At 45.5% G+C, this 17823-nt stretch overlaps 1 protein-coding gene across 1 annotated transcript in view; it reads left to right on the forward strand.

The window, feature by feature from the left end:
- Window positions 1–16129, forward strand: part of LOC124777245 — a 128099-nt gene extending 111970 nt beyond the window's left edge. Inside the window, exon 3 of the mRNA XM_047252572.1 lies at window positions 14211–16129. Coding sequence (XP_047108528.1) covers window positions 14211–14416 — 206 coding nt within the window. The 3' untranslated portion in view covers window positions 14417–16129. The remainder of the gene's footprint in view (window positions 1–14210) is intronic.
- The last annotated feature ends 1694 nt before the right edge of the window (window positions 16130–17823 follow it).

The raw sequence follows: 17823 nt of genomic DNA on the forward strand, positions 1-17823 counted from the left end.
TGTGGTTTCCACTTAACCATGTATGATTGTCCTGTTCAAGAAACGAAATACTAAAATACATCAGTGTAAAAATCGATCATAAAATAATATGGAAACACGAATGATTACTGCATAAGAGACTACGGCTAATTACTGGCCGAACATGGTGGCTGCATCCCTCCATTGCCCTTGTCAATTACACACCACCGATATGGGCAATCCTTCACCTGGATTACTGATCCCCCCAAACTGTGTCACTCCCTCCATGTATTCGAATGTCATCCACTCTTCGTACCTATCGACACTTGTTTACTCTTCACTCCACGAAATGCATACCAAGTCATCACATTCCCTTCCATCCTCAAACGTAATGAACATTTCAATGTGCGTTATACACTCCTGGAAATTGAAATAAGAACACCGTGAATTCATTGTCCCAGAAAGGAGAAACTTTATTGACATATTCCTGGGGTCAGATACATCACATGATCACACTGACAGAACCACAGGCACATAGACACAGGCAACAGAGCATGCACAATGTCGGCACTAGTACAGTGTATAATCCACCTTTCGCAGCAATGCAGGCTGCTATTCTCCCATGGAGACGATCGTAGAGATGCTGGATGTAGTCCTGTGGAACGGCTTGCCATGCCATTTCCACCTGGCGCCTCAGTTGGACCAGCGTTCGTGCTGGACGTGCAGACCGCGTGAGACGGCGCTTCATCCAGTCCCAAACATGCTCAATGGGGGACAGATCCGGAGATCTTGCTGGCCAGGGTAGTTGACTTACACCTTCTAGAGCACGTTGGGTGGCACGGGATACACGCGGACGTGCATTGTCCTGTTGGAACAGCAAGTTCCCTTGCCGGTCTAGGAATGGTAGAACGATGGGTTCGATGACGGTTTGGATGTACCGTGCACTATTCAGTGTCCCCTCGACGATCACCAGTGGTGTACGGCCAGTGTAGGAGATCGCTCCCCACACCATGATGCCGGGTGTTGGCCCTGTGTGCCTCGGTCGTATGCAGTCCTGATTGTGGCGCTCACCTGCACGGCGCCAAACACGCATACGACCATCATTGGCACCAAGGCAGAAGCGACTCTCATCGCTGAAGACGACACGTCTCCATTCGTCCCTCCATTCACGCCTGTCGCGACACCACTGGAGGCGGGCTGCACGATGTTGGGGCGTGAGCGGAAGACGGCCTGACGGTGTGCGGGACCGTAGCCCAGCTTCATGGAGACGGTTGCGAATGGTCCTCGCCGATACCCCAGGAGCAACAGTGTCCCTAATTTGCTGGGAAGTGGCGGTGCGGTCCCCTATGGCACTGCGTAGGATCCTACGGTCTTGGCGTGCATCCGTGCGTAGCTGCGGTCCGGTCCCAGGTCGACGGGCACGTGCACCTTCCGCCGACCACTGGCGACAACATCGATGTACTGTGGAGACCTCACGCCCCACGTGTTGAGCAATTCGGCGGTACGTCCACCCGGCCTCCCGCATGCCCACTATACGCCCTCGCTCAAAGTCCGTCAACTGCACATACGGTTCACGTCCACGCTGTCGCGGCATGCTACCAGTGTTAAAGACTGCGATGGAGCTCCGTATGCCACGGCAAACTGGCTGACACTGACGGCGGCGGTGCACAAATGCTGCGCAGCTAGCGCCATTCGACGGCCAACACCGCGGTTCCTGGTGTGTCCGCTGTGCCGTGCGTGTGATCATTGCTTGTACAGCCCTCTCGCAGTGTCCGGAGCAAGTATGGTGGGTCTGACACACCGGTGTCAATGTGTTCTTTTTTCCATTTCCAGGAGTGTACATCCCACAAACTTCATTCTACCAACCCAGTTGCCCAGTTGCTTGCCTACAAACTCGACTCACCCAAGATAGACGTTTGTGCACCAATTTTCAGACCTGACAGTACTGACACGAAATAAATGAGACTGCTCGCACTGTTAGACAATAATATGTGGCCTGTTAGTTAATTATTATTTTGTGACTTGATATATGTTTTTACGCTACATAGAGTTTTGTCAAAAATCGATCAGTTCAATGACAGACGATAAACTGTTTACTACGGATCCATTGTTGCGTTCCAGTCGAAATGTTTGAGGGCTGAGATCTGATACAAAATAAATGACACTGGCCCAGCATAGCTCTGTAGTCACCCACCAAGCATGTTCGATTCATGAAGATAGTCTTCGAGATATTTCGGTCCGCTGCTCAAAACATTTCTGCGTCATCTTGCTCTAGGCCCCGCAGGAGCTGCGTCGTGTTTGCTTTTCCTTCGTAGAGCAAGAACAAGTCTGTGGTAAACTCCTCCCTTACTACCACTGAGCTGGTCGATGTTGGTAAAATTTTGTTCCAGTTCAGGCTCGAAAAAGCCCAACACGTCCAAGGCAAATAGTGCTCGAGTAATGAGAGTAGTATCGTGTTTTTTGTGTTGTAGTTGTATACCAACACTTATTTCCGACCATACACATACAGTTTCGCAGGAGAGCTTCTGTAAAGTTTGGAAGGTAGGGGACGAGGTACTGGCAGAAGTATAGCTGTGAGGAGGGGCCGTGATTCGTGCTTGGGTAGCTCAGTTGGTAGAGCACTTGCCCGCGAAAGGCAAAGGTTCCGAGTTCGAGTCTCGGTCCGGCACGCAGTTTTAATCTGCCAGGAAGTTTCATACACATACACATTGTCCGTATTTATTTATTTATTTATGCATTTATTTCACCCAACAAGGTTAGGGATTTCAGGCCCTCTCTTACAGCTAACCAGAGATCCTCAGTGAGTATGAGCAATATATAATTACAACATTAATAATATAAGTAGTCATAAAAATGTGGAATTTAATAAATGTCAGTCCTATTGATATTAAGCGACATCCTCATTGCATTCTTGTCGACTGTGAGTAATGTCACTTAACACGTATGATAGCAGTACGGAAAGAATTTGACTGGTCAAAGGAACAACGAGAAACAAAAGAGTAAGATCAGTAGATGGAATGGAAGGAAGAAGAGAGAACTAGAAAGGGATGAGAAAAGCATGGATAACTTACAGTGTGACAGAGATACCGATTTTCTGTTGGACAGAAAGACTGCAAGGTGGTTTTGGATAAGATGCAAGTTACAGGGCAATTTGTTCCACAATCGCATGACTGAAAGGTGCAGCAGATGAACAATAATTATTTTTGAATCATCATTCTCTTGACTGGTTTGATGCGGCCCGCCACGAGTTCCTCTCCTATGCCAACCTCTTCATGTGAGTGTAGCACTTGGAATCTACGTCCTCTATTATTTGCTGGATGTATTCCAATACCTGTCTTCCTCTACAGATTTTATCCTCTGCAGTCATCTCTAGTACCGTGGAAGGTATTCCCTGATGTCTTGACGGATGTCCTACCATCCTGTCCCATCTTCTTGTCAGTGTTTTCCATGTATTCTTTTACTCACCCATTCTCCAGAGAACTTCCTCATACCTTTCCTTACCGGTCCACTTAATTTTCTACATTTTTCTCGCTTGCTTATATAGAATTTGTCGCTTACTACCACCATCAGCGATGACAACTCGCAAGAATATTGACTAAGTAACTCACTTCGATCACGCTTAATACTCGTATTGGCTACGGCATTCACATTCATTTGATTGCTTCTTTTAGAACTATTCTCCTTTTTCTATAATAAACCGTGTTTTAACATTCACAACAGAGCACTCGGAACAGTACTGACCACTTATTGGCTGTGGGTGTATTCATGACATAGTTGCACAGAACAAGAGTAAATTCGACCGCCATCATTCGTGACTCCGTCCATAGTCGCAGTGGCACATGCTGATGCACATCTTCAATGGATCGAACGATAGAAGAACCGGCTGACAGAAGGCAAATAGTCTGGTCCGAAGATGATGATGATTATGATGATGTTTACTTTGTGCGGCGCTCAACTGCGCAGTCATCAGCGCCCGCGATCCCAAGATGCAAGGTGCCCAGTGAGGAGGCATTTTACCCTTAGCGTGTGGAGAGCGTGGTTTATTTCGGAAATGATTTTGTGGTAATTGTGTTTTCAGTACCATGACCTGACCCTATTCGGTCATCTTAATGTGAACATGACATTTATTCCAAAACTCGAGGATGCTCTTAACACTCCTGTTTTCCAAGATGATAATAGCCACATTCATAGGCCTTCACACAAACTTTGTTGAACGAACAACTGGGCACCCTATCCAACATCCTATGGTCTGCTAAATCATCCATTCTTAATTCCATATGAAACGTCTCAGTCTATTTGGAATAGTGGTTTATACATAGCAATCAACGTCCCCACGAATTGGTGCCTCTGTGGGATCCTCATGGGACGTAGGTACAAGGAAGGTAACACCAAAGAAACCTTGGGAACAGAACGAATACTTCAGCTGAGTGACGAAAGGAAGAAGTACAAAAACGTTCAGAGAAAGACAGGAATAAAGCAACACAAATCACTTAGAAATGAAATAAATAGGAAGTGCAGAGCGAGAAAGGCGAAATGACTGCGGGAAAAATGTGAAGATATCGAAAAAGAAATGATCGTCGGAAGGACTGACTCAACATGTAGAAAAGTCTAAACAATCTTTGGTGAATTCAAAAGGAAGAGTGGTAACATTAAGAATGCAGAGGAAATTCGACTTTTAAACGCAGAGGAAAGAGTACGCTGGAGGCCTCTGTGAGGAGGAGGAATTGTCGAGTGGGTTGGTAAAAGAAACGGGAGTCGATAAGGAATACATAGAGTATCCAGTATTACAGCCAGAATTTAAAAGACCTCTGGAATACTTGACGTAAAACGTAGCAGAAGGGATAGATAAATTCCTTCGGAATTCCTACAATCATTGGATGAAATGGCAACCAAACGATTATTCAAGTTCTATGAGACTGGAGGGATAACATCACACTTTCGGAATAATTGCGTCCATACAATTTCGAAGCTAGCAATGGCAGACAGATGTGAAAACTGTCCCACAATCAGGTTAATATCTTTTGGATGCAAGCTGCTGACAATAATAATATGCAGAAGAAAGGAAAAGAAAAGTGTGGCTCTGTTAAATGACAATCAGTTTGGCTTTAGGAAAGATATAGATACCAGAGCGATCTAGAAAAAGCGTTCGACGATGTGAAGTAGTTCAACATGTTCGGTATACTAAGAGAAACAAGAGTAACCTACATGAAAAAACGGGTGATATATAGTATGTACAAGAACCAAGAGGGAAGACCGTGAACTAAGTGCTTGGATTAAAAGAGTGTAAGACAGGGATGCAGTGTTTCGTCCCTACTGTTCAACCTGAGCACCTAAGAAGAGATGATGTAAACAAAAGACAGTTTCAAGATTGGGATTAAAATTCATGGTGAAAATTATTAATGATAAGATTCGCTGATGACATTGCTATCCTTATTGAAACTGAAGAAGAGTTTTTAATGGAATGAACAGTACGTAATATGGACTGAGAGTAATCCAGAAAGAGGAAAAAGTAATGAGATGTTGCAGAATTACAACAGCGATAAACTTAACATCACAATAGATGGTTCCAAAGTAGACGAAGTTAAGGAAGCAAAATATCCCATGACGAACGAAGCAAGGAGGACGGAAGGGGTATTCCTGGCCAAAAGAATTCTACTAGTACTAAACATCGGCCTTAATTTGAAGGAGAAATTTCTGAGAATGTACGTTTGGAGTACAGAACCGTATAGTAGTGAGTCATTGACAGTGGAAAATCGGAGCACAAGGGAATCGAAGAGTTTCAAATGTGGTTTTACAGAAGAATGTTGAAAATTAGGTGGGTTGGTCAGATAGGGACTGAGGAGGTTCTCCGCATAAGCGGCGAATAAGGGAACATATGGGAAACACTGCCAAAAAGGAGGGCTAGGATAACAGAACATCTGTTAAGAAACAGGGAATAACCTTAATGGTACGAGATGGAACTGAAGAGGGTAAAAACTGTAGGGTAAGACAGAGTTCGGAAAACATCCAATAAATAATTCAGGACGTAGCGCGTAAGTACTACGTTGAGATGAAGAGATTGACACAGGAGAGGGATTCGTGTGGGCCGCATTAGACTAGTCAGAAGACTGATGATGGAAAAGAAATGAGTTCTAACCATCAAAGACTGGCCTCGTATGGTTATGGCATACCTGAAAGAAGCTCTTGGACGAACTGAGGCCATTGCAATTGCTGGAGCCGTGCTTACACGGTATCAAAGCGATGTCCCCTTTCTGTTGGGGTGCTTCTAATTTTTTTTTTTACAGTTATGTTTCAGGAAACAGCTGACTTGTCTGCCTAGCAGTCAACCTTTATCTTGATAAACCGGAGTATGTTTCCGGGAGACAGTATTCTAATGTACTGATTGCAACCGAATCAAACAACAAAAGTTCTCAATTTAAAGCGAGATAATCGTGTCCCCAGCCTGCTAGCAACCTATTCCAGCTGGTTGGCCGAATTCCGGCAGTCAATTGTTTATAGGCAGTAATACCAAAGTGTAACATACCCTGTATACCGTCACGACACTCCTGCTCATTTTTGCTATACATCGCGACAGCAGCGGTCCAAGCGGACAGAAAGCTAAACTTCTGAATATGATACTGGACGAGTGTGACTAATATGGCTTATACTGATTCGTAACATAGCTCTTACAATGAGGGAGCGTATGTAGTGCCATAAAGTCGAAACTGACTGTAGAATAACACCTCATTTACCTTCCTTCAGTTTCCTAAAAACCCTGGGAGATTCGAAACGGTACTTTAAAGGACAGTTTATTCACGAGTTTCTTGTAACCTACAGATACTAAACGAAGAATGTCGTTTTCTTTAAAAAACAAAAAAAAAGTCTAGTAAACAGCTAAAGACCTGACTTTTGCAGAGAGAGTCGTGCACCTAACAACAACGTGAAGTTTTCTTCACTGCACTTCCAGTCAAATCAGTGTACATGAAACTTAGATAACTTGTATGGAATGGGAATACCTACATTATTTAAGGTGCCAAATAAGCCACCACAAGTGTGGCTGAAGGGAAAGCTACACAGGTGTAATATTAAAATGTCAAAGGCAATAAAACTATTTCCGAACACAGAAGAAACCGATTCCACAATGGTTGATACATCTGAACTACACTCCTGGAAATGGAATAAAGAACACATTGACACCGGTGTGTCAGATCCACCATACTTGCTCCGGACTCTGCGAGAGGGCTGTACAAGCAATGATCACACGCACGGCACAGCGGACACACCAGGAACCGCGGTGTTGGCCGTCGAATGGCACTAGCTGCGCAGCATTTGTGCACCGCCGCCGTCAGTGTCAGCCAGTTTGCCGTGGCATACGGAGCTCCATCGCAGTCTTTAACACTGGTAGCATGCCGCGACAGCGTGGACGTGAACCGTATGTGCAGTTGACGGACTTTGAGCGAGGGCGTATAGTGGGCATGCGGGAGGCCGGGTGGACGTACCGCCGAATTGCTCAACACGTGGGGCGTGAGGTCTCCACAGTACATCGATGTTGTTGCCAGTGGTCGGCGGAAGGTGCACGTGCCCGTCGACCTGGGACCGGACCGCAGCGACGCACGGATGCACGCCAAGACCGTAGGATCCTACGCAGTGCCGTAGGGGACCGCACCGCCACTTCCCAGCAAATTAGGGACACTGTTGCTCCTGGGGTATCGGCGAGGACCATTCGCAACCGTCTCCATGAAGCTGGGCTACGGTCCCGCACACCGTTAGGCCGTCTTCCGCTCACGCCCCAACATCGTGCAGCCCTCCTCCAGTGGTGTCGCGACAGGCGTGAATGGAGGGACGAATGGAGACGTGTTGTCTTCGGCGATGAGAGTCGCTTCTGCCTTGGTGCCAATGATGGTCGTATGCGTGTTCGGCGCCGTGCAGGTGAGCGCCACAATCAGGACTGCATACGACCGAGGCACACAGGGCCAACACCCGGCATCATGGTGTGGGGAGCGATCTCCTACACTGGCCGTACACCACTGGTAATCGTCGAGGGGACACTGAATAGTGCACGGTACATCCAAACCGTCATCGAACCCATCGTTCTACCATTCCTAGACCGGCAAGGGAACTTGCTGTTCCAACAGGACAATGCACGTCCGCATGTATCCCGTGCCACCCAACGTGCTCTAGAAGGTGTAAGTCAACTACCCTGGCCAGCAAGATCTCCGGATCTGTCCCCCATTGAGCATGTTTGGGACTGGATGTAGCGTCGTCTCACGCGGTCTGCACGTCCAGCACGAACGCTGGTCCAACTGAGGCGCCAGGTGGAAATGGCATGGCAAGCCGTTCCACAGGACTACATCCAGCATCTCTACGATCGTCTCCATGGGAGAATAGCAGCCTGCATTGCTGCGAAAGGTGGATATACACTGTACTAGTGCCGACATTGTGCATGCTCTGTTGCCTGTGTCTATGTGCCTGTGGTTCTGTCAGTGTGATCATGTGATGTATCTGACCCCAGGAATGTGTCAATGAAGTTTCCCCTTCCTGGGACAATGAATTCACGATGTTCTTATTTCAATTTCCAGGAGTGTATAAACGTCAAGAATCTGCAACACATCCGCTTTCGAAGCATAAGTAATTACATGTACAAAAATATTCGTGGAATTAAAAAGTCGAGTGCAGTGTAAGATTATGTGAATCACTGAAGCACAAGCACTCCGTCTTCAGGCCACGAGTGGCCCATCGGGACCATCCGACCGCCGTGTCATCCTCAGGTGAGGAATGTGAATCACTGAGCTCCATGCAAAATTGTTACGTGTCAAGGAATGTGCCTACCAAAATAAGAACGGACAACAAAAGAAACATACTTCTTATGCCTGAAATATTTGTTTTTATTTCCTTGCTTTCAGACGAGTAAGCTGTGATTACAGTCACTGAATCAGAGAAACTCCTCGGTTTTAATATTTACTTCACGATCATTCATGTCTTCTAATCATTTACTAATGCTCGGAACGCAAAAATATAACTATTTCGTTAATTAAGTAGAAAATAATTAAAAACAAACATTCATCTCACGGTTGAGTTTCTCGCCGCTAGGGACATTAGTGTCGTTCCAATTGTCAGGCGGTAACACTTTTCACAGCAGGAGTGTCGCGAATGTATACTCGTATGTTAGACGGTAGTGCTATCTTTAACTGATCCACTAGTGACTCCGCCAAATACGGCAGCGCTTGAAGGCATTTCTGCCGGGCCAGCTGACCCGTTGCTCCTCCGACATCCTGTCGTTTTGAAATCCTGATGAGAAAGACTAGACGCTCGCTTCAATGACGCGTGCTCGCACACGCCAGTGGTGTAGTGTTCCCCGAGACTTGACGAAAATGGTTGCCGAACCTCGGGTTTCGGCCTCAAGTTACAAGAGCCTGAGATCGCCCAGCCCTGTCCGCCGACAAAGGAAAGCAAGCACTGAGGCGAGGCCCCTGTGTCGGTCTCCATCAGCGCCAAAAGGCAACAAGAGCTGCGCGTTACTGATAGATGCAACGGTTCTCCGGAGAGCTTTGGCCACCTTCCTCCGCGAGACATAGGAGAAAGTTGAAAAACCTGCAGACTTCGAGAAGAAATGGAAATGGCTCTGAGCACTATGGGACTTAACAGCTATGGTCATCAGTCCCCTGGAACTTAGAACTACTTAAACCTAACTAACCTATGGACATCACACAACACCCAGTCATCACGAGGCAGAGAAAATCCCTGACCCCACCGGGAATCGAACCCGGGAACCCGGGCGCGGGAAGCGAGAACGCTACCGGACGACCATGAGCTGCGGACACTTCGAGAAGAGCACCACAATTTTGATTCCAAGAGAAGCATCCGTTTAATAAGTCATGATTGCAAAGTAGTGACAGAAATTATTTATGGAAGCATGAGAAACTGTTAAAAGCAGATCTCTGGGAAAATCATTTTGTGTTCCAGAGAAATGTAGGAACACAAAGAATAATGCTAAGAGCTACATTTATATCACAAGTAGATTCAGGGAAGCCTTTTGACAACGTTGATTGGAACCCACTCTTTAAAAGTCTGAAGATAGCAGGGATAAAATGCAACTACACGCACTCCAGACTCCAATCGACTTCTTCTTCCAGACAGTGAAATTCTATCAGCTAAGCTGTCCCACACCAGGGTTCCTCTTTCCCCCTTCACTCTCCATCTTTCTCTATCGTTTTCCTCTTCATAATCCGACCGTGTGCACACCTCAATCTCCCTCCTTTTGTCTCTCAACATCCAATCCAACACGTACCCTAATCTCCACAGATACTACCTAATGGATCCATTTGCTTATACCCAGACCCTACACGCCGCCCTCGCCTCTCACAGTTTAGTATAAGGACATTGCTTCCTTTTTTAAATCGTCACATGCCTGCAGTATTTGGTGACCGGGTGACTGTTTTAGGCTACATCTGCACTGTGTCTGTAACCCTCTCGAACCGATGCTGGGCGACCATCGCACGACATTGGAATGAAAACAAACATCAAGACTACAATATGAGTGCCTACAATGGAAACAGAAGCATGATACGACAACTGATGACTCCCGATTAGCGAGCGACGAGTTGACGGACCAAACATGTATGTTTCCAGTCCGATATCTCAACCCGAAGGAACATAACGACGGCGAATATTGACTATGTGCAGCTCTTACATAATTGCTCGTTAACAGTTCTTTATTGGTAATACCCGACATGAGTATGAAAAAGTTACTGCACGAAGTTAATTTTGTTCACTTGTGATACAAGTTTTTCTTCTGCTCTCTTACATACCATGAAGTTACTGGCCTAGTATATCTTTCTTTTGCGTTCAAAACTGCGATTAAACGCTTCTGTAGCCATACGGTGGTAGCTTTTGAATTTATCTGAGTAATTTAGTAAAGGTCGGAAAGTTTCAGAAAGTTCCCTTCTAGATCTTTTTTCATTACACTGCTGCACTCGTACACTTTTGTTATCCTCTTATTAAGGAGAATGCTGTTCTTCAGCAGAAGACGACACAGAAAAATCATATTCAGTCACTCATGGTACCTCCACAACACAACTGCAACTGCTTTTTAGTGGGGCGTTAACTGGGGCCAATGTAGGCACTCACGATGGACGACGTCGGTCGACAATCGGTCTACATCGGGTCAGGAGAAATAAGAATCCAATATATACACCTCAGCAAAAGTTTGGAATATCACATAGTTTACTACATTGACATCTTATTGCACACTCATTGCATTGAGGTATGACAATGCATTATTAAAAAATAAACATAATTCCTTCTGAAAACAAGAAAGATTTTGGGAAGTTACAAAAAAATCATCACCAAACAAAGCATTACAGCTTCAAACAAAAAACAAAAAAAAGAAAAAGAAAACCCACAGTGAAAATCTTTATCTCCTGATGACGATAATCTGTCTTTAGTAGTGAGTATGTCCTCCACACACTCGGATGAGTTCTTCCACTCTGCGAGGCATGCTCTGGATGAGAACATTAAGTTTACCTTGGGGTATGAAGTCCCACTCCTCAGTGGCGACTTCAGTGAGGTCCTGCAGATTGACAGGTGGATTCGGACGCTGTGCAATGGCCAACAGGTCCTTCACATGCTCAATTGCAGTCAAAGTGCCGTAGGTGGGAATTAGAGGGGTCCGCCGTCCCATCATTATTGCAGCCCAGAACATAACACTTCCACCTGCAAACGGATAGACGTCCTGAACGTATCGGCTTCCTGGTGTTGTTTAGCGTTTCTCCAAACACTGACACGTCAAAATTTCGGCCTGAAACCAATTCTGGTCTCGTCAGCGAGCAAGACATTACTCCATTCTGCAATGGTCCGATGTTGATGCGCGATTGCATCGGTTCTATTGGTTCAGTGCAAAACCTCTGACTGGTCTCCTGGAATGAAGACCATCTTGATGCAACCTTCTACGCACTGTGTGGTCTGAGATACAAATCCCTGTTGCTTGGGAGAAGTCATTTCCAGTACGTTTGGCAATCGATGTTGGGCGCCTGCGAATCGACAGTTAGAGGAAACGACCCTGCATTGGTGTTATACGAGGACGACCACTGCAAGATTTGTCGTTCACATCTCCCGTCTCTCCGTATTTTCTCCACACCTTAGACACACCACTTTGAGTGACATGTAACCGATCGGCAGCATCTTGCTGTATATGACTTTATCAAACTGTTGTATGCCCCAACGTGGCAAATTACACTACTGGCCATTAAAATTGCTACACTACGAAGATAACGTGCCACAGACGAGATATTTAACCGACACGAAGAAGATGCTGTGATAGGCAAATGATTAGCTTTCCAGAGCATTCACACAAGGTTGGCGCCGGTGGCGACACCTACAACGAGCTGACATGAGGAAATTCCAACCGATTTCTCATACGCAAACAGCAATTGACCGGTGTTGCCTGGTGAAACGTTGTTGTGATGCCACGTCTAAGGAGGAGAAATGCGTACCATCACGTTTCCGACTTTGATAAAGGTCGAATTGTAGCCTATCGCGATTGCGGTTTATCGTATCGCGACATTGCTGCTCGCGTTGGTCGAGATCCAATGACTGTTAACAGAATATGGAATCAGTGGGTTCAGGAGGGTAATATGGAACGCAGTCCTGGATCCCAACGGCGTCGTATCACTAGCAGTCGAGAAGACAGGCATCTTATCCGCATGGCTGTAACGAATCGTGCAGCCACGTCTCGATCCCTGAGTCAGCAGATAGGGACGTTTGCAAAACAACAACCATCTGCACGAACAGTTCGACGACGTTTGCAGCAGCATGGGCTATCAGCTCGGAGACCATGGCTGCGGTTACCCTTGACGCTGCAACACAGACAGGAGCGCCTGCGATGGTGTACTCAACGACGAACCTGGGTGCACGAATGGCAAAACGTCATTTTTTCGGATGAATCCAGGTTCTGTTTACAGCATCATGATGGTCGCATCCGTGATTGGCGACATCGCTGTGTAAGCACATTGGAAGCGTGTATTCGTCATCGCCATGCTGGCGTATCACCCGGCGTGATGGTATGGGTTGCCATTGGTTACACGTCTCGGTCACCTATTGATCGCATTGACGGCACTTTGAACAGTGGACGTTACATTTCAGATGTGCTGTGACCCGTGGCTCTACCCATCATTCGATCCCTGCTAAACCCTACATTTCAGCAGGATAATGCACGACCGCTTGTTGCAGGTCCTGTACGGGCCTTTCAGGATACGGAAAATGTTCGACTGCTGCCCTGGCCTGCACATTCTCCAGATCTCTCACCAATTGAAAACGTCTGGTCAATGGTGACCGAGCTACTGGCTCGTCACAATACGCCAGTCACTACTCTTGATGAACTGTGCTATCGTGTCGATCCTGCATGGGCAGCTGTACCTGTACAGGCCACCCAAGCTCTGTTTGACTCAATGCCCAGGCGTATCAAGGTCGTTATTACGGCCAGAGGTGGCTGTTCTGGGTACTGATTTCTCAGGATCTATGTACCCAAATTTTGTGGAAATGTAATCACATGTCAGTTCTAGTATAAGATATTTGTCCAATGAATACCCGTTTATCATCTGCATTTCATCTTGGTGTAGCAATTGTAATGGGTAGTAGTGTACTACAGTGCTGAACACAAACCGAATGCAGCTGTTGTTGACACCGGACTGCTCGCGGTGTGCCGCTGCGGCAGCAGTATGTTTACATGAATGGTTTGTTGGTTGGTTGGTTGATTTGGGGCAGAGGACCAAACAGCGAGGTCATCGGTTCCATCGGATTAGTTAAGGGTGGGGAAGGAAGTCGGCCATGCCCTATCGAAGGCACCATCCCGGCATTTACCTAAGCGACTTAGGGAAATCACGGAAAACCTAAAACAGGATGGCCAGGCGCGGGTTTGAAGCGTCGTCCTCCCAAATGCGAGTCCAGTGAGCTAACCACTGCTCCACCTCGCTCGGTACATGCCTGGGAAATGGTCTCAAAGCATGCCAATAGAAAACACCGTCCAGTGTGTGAGTTCTAACTGGAAAATGCAAGAAGTGCGTAGGTCAGTGAGACCTCTAATATCGTGTATGTCATTTTATTCCAACCTTTTGTTGAACATTGGAGGTATAGCCTTAACCATTTGGTAATAAACGAGATTTCTCCTCTGTTATACAAGTTTTATTACTAGGTCTTTTACCTTTTTGATCCTCTGCTGCCACACGTCACTCTTGTGAAAGATCCCTCGGCCAACAATGTGTGTTTGGTGTTGGCAGTGAACAACGGCGACCTCCAGACGGTGCGCTCCTGTGCGTGGGTGAAGCCCGAGGACCCGTGCCCGCCTTCGCCGTCCGGCGCCTACATCCGCGAGGAGGAGTGCTCTACCTGCACGGGCGACCTCTGCAACGGCGCCGGCGTCGCGACGCCCCTCGTGCTGCCGCTGCTCGGCGTCGCCGCAGTCGCCGCCTACTCGGCGCTGTGATCGCCCACCACGTCTCTCTGGGCGTGGGGCTGCAGGGCTGGTTGGACTCGACTCCTTATAGTTAACCACCGCTTCAGTGCTCGAAACCTTGTGCACACCGACCTCCTTCCCATGATGTTCAAACTCTCCCACCAGCATTCCACCACCGCTGTCGGCGGAACCCAATACCGTATCCCCGTGGGACTCCTGTCACCACACTCTCTCGAGCTTCGATTTTGGAGTTCCACAGTACGAGAAAGGCGCTAAGATCAGAATAATTTATGTCGGTAAACTTCCTTACATAAAATATAGAGCGATACTTAACTTCTCAGCATCTCTCCTGTGCCAATTTGGAGCACAACATGTCACTGCGATCACCATCGGCAATTTTAAAACTCTCGTGTGTTGTGGAGGAGCTCCTCACACCTACAAAATTTTGTTAGGTCACATCACTCCGAGAAACTCCGGGAGAAAATTCTAGGGCAATTCGAATATAAGAAACTATCGGTCGCGAAATGCAAACCACAGTCAAAATCAAAACTGCTTTCTTTACACCAGTTAGCTACGCCTTCCAGCTGCTTCTCTACACAGTCGCCAGTACGACTTAGACATCTGCGGAACGTTAAACCAACTTCACATTACCATCGCCATAGAAAGGAGCCTCCTGTGCTTTCCTACAATTTTCAACTTTTGACTGCAACTGATTGTTTGTGCCACAATTTTGCCTTCGTAACCAGTGGTTCATTTGAACAGAGATAAAAATCATAGGGAGCCAAGTCCAGACTGTGCAGTGGGTGATGAAATACTTCACATCGAAAACGCTGCAGTAGCGTCGTCATTGCCTCTGCAGTGTACGGCCGGGAACTGTCATGAAGTAGGAAACGCACGACAGCTATGTTTGTGGGGTTGCATGAAATCAGGCGAAATCTCTCGGCAGGCACCCGTAGTTGGCGGGAGACACTATTTTTTAGCCATCTTTATGCGCTCACAGTGCGCTCATAACGGAAAAGAGCGATGTGACACTGTCTACGGGCATACTAGAGACACTGCCCAACACATCTGCAAAAGCGTTATTGGATTTTCGGATTTTCACTGTAGTTTCCATTTGGCGATCGATCGTTCCTTACTTTCCGAACAGCCTTCGTAATTTGTAAGCAGTGCGATGTCTGTAAGAGGATACAAAGGTGAATAGCTGAATGACCGGACGTTCGGAACGACTCTGATACCAAGCAATTATTGTACTATTACTTAAGACATATAAACTTCTATGAAAGTACAATATTCATTAAAAAGTATGAAAATCGTATTTCTGGCGGTATTGTCCCAGTCATTTACCTATAGTTCCAAATGGTGAACAATTAGGCATATTTTTTAGGTCGCACTCACTCGACATTTTGCGACTGTATGTAAGAGTACAGAAGTCATTTTTCCCGTTATCACACCCAAAGCACTGAAGCACACACTTTTCTTTGTTTTAAGCACGAGGTTTAGTGTCTAACACTTACATACAGAAAATCATTGGACATAGAGTATAAGGTTTAAGTATTCTGAAATATTTTATTGTGATATTTCAACAAATACAAATATTTCTGTATTATGTATCTTTAAAGATGTATCTAGAGTGTACAAAAGGCTTAAACTTTAAAATACTACGTAACTGTAATTACTTTTTGTAATTAGATTATTTACTAATTCATGTAACAAATTAATAAACTGTACGTGTTGTGAACAAAACACTGAACGTCGTTTTTTTATTTATTACCATGCCAGTGACATGTAGAACATGTGCACACAAAATAGTTACACCAAAAGAATCATTTTAAATGGAATGGGAACTAGGATGAATGAGGAAGGTTCATGGTGTAGCCTGTAAGCCGCCACCTCATCTTGCCATATTTCTTTGGTTATTAACAACCGGAAATATAATTAAAGGCAATCGGAATTTATTTGGTTGTTAGTGAAGAACTAACATACAGGTAATCTAGTGAAAGTTAAGAAATGTGGCTGAGTCACTAGTACCAACTCCATGTCCTTAGTTAAGTTTTTTTATTCTGTACACCAAAAAACCAATCAAAGTTGCAAATTTCACTTTTATTTACTTTATCACCCATTTTCAAATCATCCAGATATCCAAAGTGGTTATTTCCAAAAATAGCATGTCAAAAAAATACATAAGTATTATGAAGTGGAAATGAACAGTTACAGCGCGTACAGCCGCTGAAAGTTCGTTAAGTTTTCTTATTGTTCACCGCGTCTCAGTACATAAGGGTATGCACACAGTTTGTATCTAACAATATACATTGATGATTTATGCAATAGTCACTGCTTATTAAATACAAATTCTAATCTTAACAAGTTACAGTTCTATATCGCTCTAATCGCTACTTTTCCAATACCGTTATCACTATAATTAGTGCGATTCCGAAAAATCTTGCTAAAATTTGGATGAAACATTGTATAGGACAATTACTGTTCCCTGTCTTTCACATACAGTTATTAACCTTACCACATGATACACTTTAAACCCGACTACAACTTCCTCAATAACTCCGTATTGCCATCTTTTCCTCTCAGTTCTCTAACTGAAATTGTTCTTCTAAAAAATGGTTCCAATGGCTCTGAGCACTATGGGACTTAACACCTGTGGTCATCAGTCCCCTAGAACTTGGAACTACGTAAACCTAACTAACCTAAGGACATCACACACATCCATGCCCGAGGCAGGATTCGAACCTGCGACCGTAGCAGTCGCGAAATTTTTCTTCTCATCCAGTTTCCACTGCTTAGCTATTTACATTTATTTCACTTTTAATAATCACCAATGTTCAACACAACGCTGTTCTTCAAAATTCTTCCTTCCTTCACTCACAACATGACCCATTCACTCACTGCCACTTGAAAGAGCATGCGCGCTCTCCAATGAATGTTCCCCTCCGAAGGAATTAGCCCTGGCACTGTATATTGACTTCAAGTTGGCCAGTCGGCTCCCTTGTTCTGAATCAGTAGAAGTCGGTAAAAGTCGGAAGGCTTCGGATAGTGGTCATTTGCTTTCGGCTGCAGCCATCCATTTCTAGCTGACAGTACTGAGTGATATAGCTATTGCTATCTACCATATTATTGTTTTGTACTTCACTTTTTGTACTGTTCCCTTTCTTTCCGATAAGTGTACATAATAGCTGCACTTAGGATCTTTATTAATTATGTCAAGTCGTAAGACTATTTTAGTTTCGCTTTCAAACAACATCTAGGTGATCTTTCCCTCCGTGCCTGAGTAGGACTATTGAGGAAGCTGTAGCAAAGGTTACGGTGCCTGCACTGCAGGAAGTAGGCGAAGCTTGTTCCCCGTATGGTCCGGGCTTGTTTCCTCTGGATCCTGAAGCACCCTCTTGCAATCCGTAAGCATACAGTTTACACATTGTAAACATGAG

Source organism: Schistocerca piceifrons, chromosome 2, assembly GCF_021461385.2.
Source record: "Schistocerca piceifrons isolate TAMUIC-IGC-003096 chromosome 2, iqSchPice1.1, whole genome shotgun sequence".
In the NCBI taxonomy this organism is placed as follows: Eukaryota; Metazoa; Arthropoda; class Insecta; order Orthoptera; family Acrididae; genus Schistocerca; species Schistocerca piceifrons.